General features: G+C 30.9%; 3 protein-coding genes across 5 annotated transcripts; 2 read left to right on the top strand and 1 right to left on the bottom strand.

The window, feature by feature from the left end:
* Positions 1-2,975: 2,975 nt before the first annotated feature.
* Positions 2,976-5,077, bottom strand: LOC132919724 (high mobility group protein B2-like). Of its 2 annotated transcripts, none has more exons than XM_060981519.1 (4): positions 4,916-5,077; positions 3,751-3,813; positions 3,511-3,663; positions 2,976-3,449 (listed from the first exon to the last, which is right to left on the bottom strand). In XM_060981519.1, the coding sequence occupies exons 2-4, from the start codon at positions 3,811-3,813 to the stop codon at positions 3,339-3,341; spliced, it is 327 nt and encodes a 108-aa protein (XP_060837502.1). In that variant the 5' UTR covers positions 4,916-5,077; the 3' UTR covers positions 2,976-3,338. The 2 variants fall into 2 exon arrangements, with proteins under 2 accessions (XP_060837502.1, XP_060837503.1); XM_060981520.1 differs by lacking the exon at positions 4,916-5,077 and adding an exon at positions 4,197-4,355.
* Positions 5,078-5,260: 183 nt separating this feature from the next.
* LOC132919723 (coatomer subunit gamma-2) lies at positions 5,261-10,160 on the top strand. 2 transcript variants are annotated; one of them, XM_060981517.1, is made up of 17 exons: positions 5,261-5,578; positions 5,900-6,027; positions 6,110-6,217; positions 6,282-6,401; positions 6,470-6,642; positions 6,709-6,838; positions 6,915-7,160; positions 7,219-7,422; positions 7,484-7,643; positions 8,001-8,109; positions 8,174-8,417; positions 8,494-8,650; positions 8,871-9,037; positions 9,100-9,274; positions 9,334-9,425; positions 9,511-9,757; positions 9,819-10,160. In XM_060981517.1, the coding sequence occupies exons 1-17, from the start codon at positions 5,536-5,538 to the stop codon at positions 9,950-9,952; spliced, it is 2,637 nt and encodes an 878-aa protein (XP_060837500.1). In that variant the 5' UTR covers positions 5,261-5,535; the 3' UTR covers positions 9,953-10,160. The 2 variants fall into 2 exon arrangements, with proteins under 2 accessions (XP_060837500.1, XP_060837501.1); XM_060981518.1 differs by having other exon boundaries at positions 5,262-5,572.
* A 532-nt stretch (positions 10,161-10,692) lies between these two features.
* LOC132922583 (uncharacterized) lies at positions 10,693-13,583 on the top strand. Its single transcript, XM_060986164.1, has 4 exons — positions 10,693-12,569; positions 12,955-13,023; positions 13,105-13,194; positions 13,375-13,583. Exons 1-4 carry the CDS (start codon positions 11,598-11,600, stop codon positions 13,459-13,461), a joined length of 1,218 nt encoding a protein of 405 aa, XP_060842147.1. The 5' UTR covers positions 10,693-11,597; the 3' UTR covers positions 13,462-13,583.
* The last annotated feature ends 202 nt before the right edge of the window (positions 13,584-13,785 follow it).

Below are 13,785 nucleotides of genomic sequence, written 5' to 3' on the forward strand. Positions count from 1 at the left end.
GATATATTAGACTTAGAATACATATCTACAAATTGTATCACATCATTCACATCATTTTAGTTTGAACTGTTCACAGTTAAAAATATTATAAGTATAATGTATAACATAACTTACAAATTTAATGATTAGGTATTACGATTATTTAATGTAATAAACATTACAAAATTTGTATCATTGATTTATTTAGACTGCAATTATTATTTTTAATTTCAAATTTCGTATATTTGTTGGCATATTACGCATATCTTACTAGGTATTATTTAATGTGGAAAATTATTATTATAAAAATTATAATTTTTTTTTTTTTAATAATAATAATATAGTATTAGTATAGCGATAGCCTTATAAGTTATAGGGATAAATCTATTCTGGCAGAGTTTACATGCAGGATAATCGAATTGCACTTTTTACCTAAATAAATGGCCGAATTGTACTTATTAAAAAAGGTATAATGATCAATGATCGATCATGCAATCGAGTTAAAAGCAAATGTTCTAAAAATAATGTTAATTTAAACTTTGTAAAATACTAATTTCCCTTCCCGCTTAAAATACAATCATTGGCATACTAAATACTAATTATTATTATTTTTTTATACTTTTAATTGTATATAATATCGTGTATATTACAAGTACCTAATATATAATTATATATTATGATAGCTTGATAGCATGGTACCAAGTTATGAATACCTAAATGTATATACTTTCAATTTTGTTTTTAATGTTTAAAAAACTAAACGTTAATTTAATTTATTTTAATCTTGTATATTATGTCTATTATATCAAATTAGCTTATTCACTTATTGTAACAACTGTGTACAAATTGTAAAATATTCTTTAAAGTTTAATTTAAGTTTATAAATTATAATAGCTTAGTAAATAGTAGTTATGTTTCTTATAACTGTTAGGATTTAACAAAATTTTAAATTCTGATCGAAGCAATTATGAATGAAAATATTTATAATTTTGAAGTTATAGTAGTTGTATGCATTGTTTGTTTGAGTACACGATTTATAGTAAATACAATTTTTCGATCTTTGATTATAGTTTTTGATAGTAAATGGTCGAAATTAATAAAAATAATTTTTAAATAACAGGAATTTTTACGGAAAAAATTATGAGAAAAATCAATTATTATTTTTTAAAACTATGCTAAATATTTATCAAGCATTTACTAGATATGACATTATTTTCAAAATATTTTGGCTATTTTTATGCTACTATAGATTTATAGATAAATATTTGAAATTTTAAGTTTTTTTTCTATTTAATACTATGATAAAAATTTTGATTTTTTGTTATTAAAACTTGAAAATTTAATTTAAAGTTCCTCAGAAGTTTTTTAGTCTAAAATACATACATTCTTTTTCATAATTTAAACTAAACATTTTTTACAAAGTTCATAAAAATCTCTAATATTTTCAAATTATTTTATAGTTATAAATTTATAACGTTTTTAGTTTAAATTTTAAACAATAAAAATTTCAAAACTTTTAAGTTAATATAAAAATTTAAAAAAATAATAGTGTTCACTATTCAGCAACAACAATTTAATAAAATTAAGATCAAATTTTGACGATATTGGATATTCGAACGTTTAGGTAATAATAATTCTCAATTTATTTGTTATTATTTCAAAAAATTTTATCGTATTGAAACATTTGAAACATATCACTAATTACATAAATTATTATTAAATTATTGTCTATACTCTATTCTAAATTAAATTTTTATAATGTATTATGTATATACACTTATTTTAAGCTATATTGCCTATATTTATTTAAATATATACTGTGTTTACCAATTTAGATAACACTGAATTTCTCGCCGCCGATTATATAGGAATAAATCTAATTCTTTTTTTAAAAGCAAGTGGTATTTATTGGTTGTTTTTTTACATTTTCAGATTTTTAAATCTCTCGGTACGTGCAGGCGCAATACAACTTGAATTTTTTTAAGTCATTTTGATCTAATAATCATGGCTCTAAAACTAAAATTGACTGAATACGAGCCATTTCAATTTTAATAAATAATATATTCTTACGATTCATTAAAATGCATAAAACCATTTATAATTATATTTTATTGATTACTTTTTGAATTCGTTATGCATTTTTTACCATTTAAGGTCCAAAAAAAAAATACGTAAAAATTCCAAAAGTAACTAATAATATGAATTATCATCAGAGTAATTAACATATATAAAAATATGCTTATATTGTATGTACGTTGTACAAGTGATTTTTTTTTTAATGTAAATATTTACTGTTTATTTAAAAAAAACTAAAATTTTTTTAATATATCAACAGCTTTAAGTTTGAGCTTCTTCTATAGCCATGAGGTAGAAGTTGTTGAAGTATAGAAGATAAGTTTTAATACTTGTTGAAGAGAAAGTGATACAATTAACCTTAAGGTTATTGTTGGAAAAACGCAAAATTGTAAGTTTTAGAAATATTCTTGAATAATTCAGTCATCAATTAATGAATCATGTATAAATAATAGAATATTGTAATTATAATTTGAAACAGAACCCAGGATCTAGGCGTCAAGCCGTCAACCACAATTCAGCTTTTATTTAGCATTAAGTACCTCAATGACATTTAAGGTGTATTGTATGAAATCATTGAAATCTATTGACATTGAGACACTTTTAATTACCTATGGTTCTTGTTAAAATTTACTCAGTAGTCAGTGTCAATAAAAATTATAAAACAATATTTTTCATGATTTTATAATCATCAGCTGTTACTTTACAACTATGGTTTAATTAATTATTCTATGTTTAGGACTAATGATGGTAAAAATATTTAAAATATTTATTCAATTGTATATTTCCAAAATTAACTTATGTCCTCCATTTTAAACTAAACTGATAAAATCGTAACTGAATAAAAAGTTGTTAGTTTTAATAACATTTTACATAGGTAAATTACTAAAAATATATCTGACCATCAAAATAAAAATAAACAATTATCCAAGTACTTTTATATTTTAATAATAAAGATACAATTCAGATATTATAAATTAGTAAAAAAGTTTGTTTACAAATTAATGGTACAAAATAAAAAAGAAATCCATTTAGGAAATGAGTTCTTAAGTATAATTAGACGTTACAAATTAATAATTAATTAATATAGTAATGTATAACAATACTAACTTAATCGAAGTTTTAATTTAAATGAGTTGCTATAGGCTACAAATACTGGGCATACAGTTGTAAAATTAGGTACTTAATCTAGGCAAAAAAAATGTAAATTTGTTTTGATGCAATCTAAATTAAGGACACACTGCACACGGAACACACAATTGTTGAGATTAATCCTAAGTAGTTTTTTATTCGTCATCTTCGTCTTCATTTTCTTCTTTGCTGTCTTCTTCTTCAGCAGATTCCTCTTTTTCTTTTTTGTCACTCTTCTTTGGGCGACCACGTTTACCAGTCTTGCTCTACAAAAGAAAAAGAATAAATAAATTATACGGCTACCACAGTAAAATATTAGTAGTGTACCTTAGGCTTATCGGTTTTTTTTCCACCGGAAGCTCCAGACTTTGGTGGACGACCTCTACCTCTTTTTGCTGGAACATCTTCGTCCTTTTTTACAGCATCTTTGTCTTTCTTTTCAACTTCACGTGCACGCTTCTTTGGTTCTTTAACAGAATCCTAAAGAATAAATAAATAAAAACAATGTTAAGTATTACATGGATTTAATAAAATTAAAAAACAAATTTAATACAATATGATAATTACCTCAGACTTGTCTTTTGCAGGACGTCCACGCCTCTTTTCAACTACAGCTTCTGAATCAGACATCTAGAAATTAAATAATCCATCTTAATAGTTATTGAAAGCGATAAAAAAAAAAATTGCTAATAGAAATACAACCTTCAACTGTTTTATTTATTATGTAATTATTTAAAATTTTTTTTTTTTTTTATCATTATAATACAGTATTTAAGTCACCAAATAAAAAAAAAATTGTCCCTATTTAGGTAGTAGGTAAACAATAAAAAAAGACTGAAACTAACAATTAAATTTATGCAATCATGAGAAATTACTTAAAAAAATGAAAAAGAAATTAATAAAAAACCTAGGGTAGTCATTATGCCTCGAATAAACAATAAATGTATATTGATCAAAGGCGTCATTAATCTAATTAAAAATTCATAAAACAATAATAATAATATAAATAATACCTGGGTTGTGTGAAATAAAACGACAGAGCGAACGATAATAATAAGAATATAAATAAAATTAAAAACATAAACAAAAAACAAAACGGACAAGAACTCCTATGAATGGAAAATGCGCACCACTTCCCGCACAAATGCACAATGTAACACACACTCCAGGTATTGGTGGCATCGTAGAGGGGGTTGTTTTATTTATTTTCGTTTAACGTTTTTTCCAGGACCGACCAATGAGAGACCGCATAGAAATCGGTTCATTATTGTTTGGCGTGCACGCGGGACTAACGAATTGGGTAAATCGGGATTCGATATGGAAATGAAAAAGAAAAATTAACCCCGACAAAAAGACGCGCGTTACCGTGAGTGGTAAGGGAAGCATAATTCTTAAAACGTCAGAAATCGATAAGGAAATCGATTACTTCGGTGGACTACACCACCACAGCGGGGCACCATTGCTTATTCTATTATGCGCGTCCCAAAATCCGCTGAACAGGCGGCGATCAAAATCTCATTATTAAACGTGATGCGAAAATGAGTAGAGAACGGGCGGACGTTGGGCGCGCAACGGCGTCGTTACCCGCCATTATTCGCGCGCGCGGCACAGCGATTATCGATCGGATTCCGCGCGCCGGTCCCGCCGACAGATAATAATAATAATAATAAAAAAAAAATTTAAAACAAACGTCGATTTGTTAATTTTTTTTAATTTCACAATAAATACTCACTGCGTTGTCTGTTGGTTTGAGCGGAAAGTAATGAGAAATTCAGCCGGAACGGTGAAGAAATCAGTGCGGGACGACTAGAAACGGATATCTGACGACACTAAAACTTGGGGCCAAGCGCTCGGCAAAACGGTCCGCGGCGAAATAATAACAAAATAAATAAATAAATATAAATGCTGTGCGCTCAACGGTTCGAAAACAACATGTCGACTGTTGACAACAAAAACGCGGCGCGCCATTGGCCGACAGGCCGCCGTGTCCTTTGTGCCGGTAATCCGTTGCTACGTTCTTACAAGTAAACACTAGCCGCCGTACTGACAGTCACGATAAGTGATAACGAGTGATTACTGATAAGGACTGAGGTTTATTCGCGAGTGACGTGTGTGACGTGTCTCTGGTTTTCTGCGCCCGTAATCCGTATTACAATTGTAACTTTTACTTACATTATTATTATACAATTTTCCTGACTGACCCGACAGAAAATTATGCGATCGTGATTACCAAAAAGAACGATAATATAATCTAAATTTATAACCTGTCGACGATACGCAGTTGGTCTGGCCGTCATCCGTTCCGATTCGTTGTACCATTACACTGGGGACCGTTTTGCCGAGCATACCCCAATGGCGTTCAAACGGGACAAGAAAGAAGAAGAAGACGGTAACGGTTTGTTTCCATTCTGCGCCCAAAGTCTTGTATCTATCTTACACTACACCATACACTGTCTGCGTATTTAAGGCCCCGTGCTATAATTATATTTATTTTTTCCCTACCGTTTACCGTGCGTTACCTACATTTATATATGTTGTTAAAGTGTAAACAAACCGTTAATCTACTACGGCTCTTCCCACATCATGTCATGTGTATTTTTTTCATCTTTTCTTCAAAATAATTCTTGACTGTATAATTCTTCTTTGTTGTCCATCTTTTAAAATCAATATTCTCTAACAATCATGTTCAAACGTAAAAGTAAATGTGTTTTTAAAGGAGGCAATCCATATCAGAATCTTGAAAAAACCAGTGTTCTCCAGGAAGCAAGGACGTTCAATGACACCCCTGTTAATCCAAGAAAATGCACACACATCCTCACCAAAATATTGTATATGATAAACCAGGTATGTTATATGTTTATGTTGGTCTTCCCTTATGATTACATTTTGTTTTAAAATTAATTTGAAATTAAACATGAAATTTAAGGGTGAACAACTTGGAACAGCTGAAGCAACTGAAACATTCTTTGCTATGACCAAACTTTTTCAATCACGTGATATTATATTAAGAAGAATGGTTTATCTTGGAATTAAGGTTGAACTTTATAAATAATTTTGTTTGAATTAATAAATGTAATATTTATTTTAATTATTTTTAGGAATTAAGTGGAATAGCAGAAGATGTAATTATTGTAACTTCAAGTTTAACTAAAGATATGACTGGAAAAGAAGATACATATAGGGCGGCAGCTATTAGAGCGTTGTGCAGTATTACTGATGTATGTATAGTAAATATAATAATATACTATATTGAAACATTTTATTGTATTGTTTATTTTCCATTAAGGTGTCCATGTTACAAACAATTGAACGTTATATGAAACAAGCAATTGTTGACAAAAATCCTGGTATTAGTAGTGCTGCTTTAGTGAGTTGTTTACATTTGTGTAAAAATACATCGGCTACCGATATTGTCAAACGTTCACTTAATGAAATTCAAGAGGCTTTAAATTCCGACAAGTATATTGATTTTACTTAATTGTACTTTTATTTTATTTATTTACTTAATAAATCCTTTCATTACAGTGTAATGGTACAATATCATGCATTAGGACTATTGTTCCACATTAGGAAAACAGATCGTTTAGCTGTCACAAAGTTAGTGGCTAAACTTACAAAAATAAATATGAAATCACCATTTGCTGTTTGCATGTTGGTAAGTAGTTTATAAATAATTATAGTTTGTGATTTTGTTTCTGTGAAATATTAAAATTATTATTTGGAATTTCCAGATACGAATGGCATGTAAACTATTAGAAGAAGAAACTATTCCACGATCTGAATCTCCATTGTTTGAGTTTGTGGAGTCTTGTATTCGTCATAAATCAGAAACCGTTGTATATGAAGCTGCACATGCAATTGTACATTTGAGTGGTACTGGAGCTAGGCATTTGGCACCAGCTGTGTCTGTATTACAATTATTCTGCTCATCTGCTAAACCGACACTTCGGTTTGCTGCAGTCCGAACACTTAACAAAGTATGTTTAATTATTTTAATAAATAGATTAATTATTTATATTATATATTTAATTTAAGGTTGCAATGGAACATCCAAGTACAGTAACTGCTTGTAATTTGGATCTTGAAAACTTAATTAGCGATTCTAATCGCTCAGTAGCCACTTTAGCTATAACAACACTCTTAAAAACTGGGGCTGAAGCTTCAGTGGATCGTTTGATGAAACAAATTGCAACATTTGTTAATGAAATTTCTGACGAGTTTAAAATTGTTGTTGTTCAGGTAATAATTATTAGTTTCATAACATAGGAGATATTTTTAATATAAAATATTGAATGTCCAGGCTATAAGGGCATTATGTTCAAAATTCCCCCGTAAACACACGGTTTTAATGAACTTTTTGTCTGGTATGCTAAGAGAAGAAGGTGGACTCGAATATAAAGCATCAATAGCTGATACAATTATAGCAATTATAGAAGAAAATCCTGAAGCAAAAGAGATTGGTTGGTTGGCTAGATTATGCATTTTACAATATTTACATAATATTTATAAAATATTAGATTGATGTTAACTGTACTTTATTCAAGTTAAAAAATGTATTTAATAGCGACCAGTATTTGTTGGGTGGTGATCAAACAACACCAATTATTTGTCTATACTACTAGAGTATACTGAGTCAACCATCTATAAGTCTACTGTGTTAGGAGTCATACTTTTGAGCAATAGATGGCCGCGAATTACATTTTTTAACTTGAATAAAATATTAGTATAGATAATTAATTTCAATTCAAATCTCTGTATTATTTGAACTAATTTTTCTATTCGAGCTATAAATTATCTAAATATTTTTATTTGATTAGGGTTAGCACACCTCTGTGAGTTTATTGAAGATTGTGAACATACTAGTTTAACAGTTCGTATATTACATTTATTGGGCAAAGAAGGACCTCGCACAAAACAACCATCAAGGTAGGTATTTTTATAAAAAAATTATCAATAATTATAATATATTTAATAAAATAATTAATTTCAGGTTTATAAGGTTTATTTATAATAGAGTGATATTAGAAGGTGCTGTTGTAAGAGCTGCAGCAGTTGGAGCCATGGCTAAATATGCTGCTAACTGTGCAATGCTTCACGATAGTATAAAAGTACTTTTGAAGAGATGTTGTCTAGATGTTGATGATGAAGTTAGGGATAGAGCAACATTTTATAGTCAATTATTGAGTTCCAATAATCGTCAATTAATCACTGATTACTTGTCTGAACCCATGCATGTAATATTTACAACTAAAACTTTAATACATTTTTTTATTAACTTATTAAACTTAAAAAAAAAAAAAAATTGAATAGGTATCATTGCCAGTTTTGGAAAAGACTTGTCAAGATTATGTTTTAAATCCCACTAAAGAACGTATTAATCTTAATGAATTACCAGTTGATATAGTGGTTAAAAATGTTTCTCAAGAACCAACCAGGAAACAGAATGTTGATAATGCTGTCAAACCAGGTAAATTCCATTATAATATCAAAATAATGTATATTAAATTCAAACATAATTAGGAAGTAAATTATGAAATTTAGATTTAAATTTTACTCATCATAATTAATTTCAAAATATAATTTTGTTATTTATTAAATATCATTATGCCATTAGTTTCTCTCTAAAATACATTTTTAGTTTCATTAAATATAATTAAAAATATTTGTTTTTGCTCATTCAAATTTAGTTGAAGTAATTGTTGAAAATGTGGATGGCCAAAAATTGCCTAGCCTGATTGGCTTGGATGCTGGTAAACTTTTCTGTTCCTCTGAACCTTCCATGTTGACTGAACCAGAAACTGAGTATGTTGTGCGGTGTATTAAACATATATTTAATCATCATTTGGTTCTTCAAGTATGTATAGTGATATTTTATTATTTGTTACTTATTGAAAAATTAATTTATGACATTTTTAGTTTGAAATCACCAACACATTAGATGACCAAATTTTAGAAGATATTTCTGTAGGATTGGATGTTAGTGAAGGTTTCCAGTATTTAAATGAATTTAAATGTCCTTCAATAAAATATCAAGAAACTGGCAACGTTTATGTTTATTTAAAATTTCCAGATGATTCAGTTGATGCTATTGGTAAATTTTTGTTATATTTTATGTATTATGTAAATCAATTTTTTTTTTTTTTTTTATAGCAAGTTTTACGGCCAAAATGAAATTTGTTGTTAAGGACTGTGATCCCTTGACTGGCGAAGTTCAAGATGATGGCTATCAAGAAGACTATAGGGTATGTGTGCATTTATTATAGTATTTTCATAGTGTACAATATTTTAATATTATAATTGGTATTATATGTTTTTTTCCTATTATAGCTAGAAGATGTTGAAATGACTCTAAAAGATCAAATGTTAAAAGTAAAAGTAGGAAATTGGGACTCTTTATGGGAAGAAGCCAAGAGTGTTTGTTTTGAAGTTCAAGAAACTTTTGCATTGCCATTAACTTCTGGAGGTTTGTCAGATACAGTCAGTCAAATTATATCATTCCTTGGAATGGCTGCTTCTAACAATTCTGAAAATGTACACCCACCAAATAAATCGTCACATGTAGTGAATTTAGCTGGTAAGTTATTTTTAATTACATAAATTAACTTGCTTATTTAAATTATTAATTCATTTATCAGGTATGATGCGAGGAAACTGTAAAGTTCTTGCACAGGCAAAATTAGCATTATCTGAAAATAGTGTTACCATTCAACTTACTGTGCGTTCGATGGATGAAAGAGTGGCTGAACTGGTTGTGTCAACACTTGATTAATTGTTAATATTATATTATTCTATATGTATATTATAAAAAAAATAAGAGTTTTTGGGTACTACAACCCAGTTTATACATTTTTATTAGTTATATATCATTTTACACTTATAATTTTCATAGTATATGCATACCAATATATGTATTTTAATATTATTATAATTTTTAATAAGTTATTAAATATAACTTATTAGTAGTATTTTAACAGCAATGACTTATATTTTTATTAATTCTTTCATTTTTTTATGAAAACAAATTAACCATAATGATATTTTATCAAAACTATAATTTTATCATAAAATAAAAGGTGTACTAATAGAAGTGTCTTGCAAATAGTCACAAAATGGTATAGGTATGTAAGTAAATTTATTATAGTAACTACTAGTAATACGTTTTTGTTTTAGTTTTCCAAACACTCGATAGCTTGGTTACAATTGATAAGTAAGAGAATCTTAATACATGTATTATTTTAAATAAACTATATACTAGGGGTGGCCAAACCGCAGCTCGCGTCATAGACTTTTGGGGCTCGCATCTTATCTTAACATTTATACGAAAAACATTTTTTAATATGAATTTATTTATATTTATGTATGACCTATTTTTTTTTCTACATTTTGGCTCTTCTATATTTATTAATATATTTAGTGGATCGCGAGTCTCTTCTCGCTGGCTACCCCTGCTTTACTGTATATTATACTTAACATCAAGATAACCCTCGAATACTGTAACCTAAATACATATTATATAGGTAATGACAGGTCGACACATCGTTAACGGAATGAATATATTATTGATTATTATGTTTGTGAATTTGGCCATTTAGGATTAGAATACACCGTCTGGTTGAAGTTCTCACCGATTGTCGATTGAGTGTCACTTATGGAACGACTGTACACCATATTTGTAATTACAAACCGATGCTTGTAGACTTGTTGCTTTTGAAAAACTTACGAGTTAACCAATTAAAGAGTCGAGTGTAGTGATTATATTATAAACGCGCCACGGTGTCGGCGAAATTGCCATCATAATTGATCGTCTCATCACTCACTAGTTCGGAGCGAAAATTAACGAAAACAATTGTTAGTTATAATTTTAAATACTAAAAGAGACCGCACTCCGTATGGTATTAGCTTGGAAACAACATGTTGAGACGGAAACGAATCGAATAGGATACCTATAATGTTTTAACAGATTCCCAGCGTTCGTACGTATATTTTCTAATTCTCATGTTTTAGAATCACACGTTCGAATATTCGAGTTGAACTTTCTGACGTTTATCAATGAATTTTTATCGTAATTACTTAAAAGTTAAAAAAATTGTTTTAAAATTACAACGACAATAGCAATCCATCACGTCGTAGTCTTTATACCTAGTTACCTATGTTCGACCTGTAAATTGTAATTATGGTCTTGTTGTCGGGCCGATGCGTCTACCCATAATACCGCGAATAAAAATGATAAAATACGTTTCGGTTCCGATTAAAAGTTTCGAATCTGTTCAGTTACTTGCGTAAACCTTCAATACTTACCCGCAGGACTGTACACACGTACCTACATATCCATCGGGCATAGATACGCGTTAGGTTAGGTACGCAAAGTCGGCGAGACTCGCGGGTGCGCGCTACTATACTGCAGTATACCAGCCATGGCGACGACGACCGCGATACGGGGCGGCGCGCTGATGTGGCCGACCGCGTGTTTCTGGAACGTGTGCGGCGTGTTCACCGTGGACATGACGTACAACCGGTTCGAACGGTGGTTCTCGGCGTGGGTGCTGGCGTCTGGCGTGATGAACATGGTCATCACGCCGTGGAGCGTGTGCGTGCTGGACGGCTGGTGCGACGACCACTTGTCCACCACGTACCGGCGGCTGTACACCAGGCTGGTGGCGTTCACTTGTCTGGTGTCCCGGGCGACCATCGTGTACAAGGCGTACAGACACTTGGCCGGTTTCAAGGGCCAGGAGTACGAGTACGAACGCCGCTGGCCCATTTCTGGGTCGCACAGACATCAGTACCGGCTTTACGCGTCGTACGTGGTTGTCGGGTACCTGGCCATCGTCTTGCCCGTCAATCTGTTGCGGCTGTACCTGCTGTACAGGTACGAGGAGTTTGGTGACTCGAAACTTCTACTATTCTTCTTCAACATGTACTCGCAGAACTGGAGCATGTGCTGCATGGAGACGCACTTTGCCATCCTGTGCTTCGGCGTTTACCTAAAGTTCCGAGCCATTAACGACGAGCTGTCGGCTGTCCGGTCGGACGTCATGGTCAGCAACAGGTATCCGATGGCGCTCCGGTCGTCGTCGTCAACGGCATCCGCGGTCACGTCCGTATTGCAAGACCCGCGTGGCCGGCCGATGGAGACGGCTGTCGAGGAACTCAGGGTCAGGCACAGGCTGACGCGCGAATCGATCGAACAGCTCAACAACATGTTCGGCGGCCAACTGGCTCTGTCACTCATCACCCTGTGCGTGATGATGCTGTTTGACATCTACAACGAAGCTTTTCGCGTGGGAACCACGGTTTCTAGGTCGAAGTTCATCTTCGGCTGGATTCTCCAGTATCTGTTCCGGTTTTTCGTGATCGTTATTACGGCACACAGCACGACCCAAGAGGTGAGAGTGACCGATGTGTGCAAAATCTCGATATAATGTATTATTATATAATAAATAATAATATTAGGTATAGGTATTTTCGGTCAGATTTTCAGGTTTTGTGGATTTAATAAAATTAAATACATTGTACCTATATCTACTTTGTGTAATGATCTAAAAAAAAGAATAGTTCCACGTTTTCTAATAACAATTTAATTAAAAGTTTTATCTCTATTATAAATATATAATAGTAATAATAAATTATTAAATCATTTATACTTTAATATTTTTTTTCAAATATATTTACAGACAGAACTTTACTTTTGTTAAAATAATACGTTAATATCACTCAAGTAGTCAAGTGTAACAATAATACCTACGTCCTACATATTTGTACATTTTTCAGGGTTATAAAACTAAAGTGCTTGTAACAGAAATAAATAATCGGCATTTAAACAACAGTACGAAACACGAGGTCTGTTCATTCGTTGTAATATAATATTGGAAATAATAAATATTTTTATAGTTATAGTATCAGTTTGCATGAATTTTTCAGTTGCAATTGTTTTTGAAACAAATGAATCACCAATCTATTGATATAACTGCGTGTGACTGTTTCACATTAAACGGCCATCTCATCGCTTCGGTAAGTTTTTACTTCAAGAATAATGTGTTATTAGAAAACTGTTTTATTACTATTATTTATTCTCTCATTATTAAATTTCTATGGGATAAAAACATTATTACTCTTATTCAAAGCATTTTTAATTGTGTAGAAATATAAATATTATCGACTACCTATTTACCAAAATTTGTGTAATTTTAGGCCATTGCTGTCGGTACCACATATCTCTTCGTTTTAATACAATTTCACTCAGAAATTATGCAATTTACGGAAACCCAAAAATCGTAAATATTTTTAGAAAACGGATTAGTAAGATAATATTTCATATTTACGTTAGAGTTAGACACGTTCTTAAATACAGTAGCGTATTTATGAGGGGGGAGGATGCTGGAGGTTTCCACCCTCCCCCACCAGGGATTGATGAATCATGAATTTAGTAAATAAGAACAGAAAGCTTGATTTAATTTTATAATTTGATTATATTTATACACACAAATATATATTGTAATAAATTTTTCACGCACCCCCCCCCCCCCCCCCCACAAAAAAAAAGTAAATACGCCACTGCTTAAGTATATTTATTATATTGTGGACTCTATAAAGCTTAAAAAT

Source organism: Rhopalosiphum padi, chromosome 2 (assembly GCF_020882245.1).
Source record: "Rhopalosiphum padi isolate XX-2018 chromosome 2, ASM2088224v1, whole genome shotgun sequence".
Classification (NCBI taxonomy): Eukaryota; Metazoa; Arthropoda; class Insecta; order Hemiptera; family Aphididae; genus Rhopalosiphum; species Rhopalosiphum padi.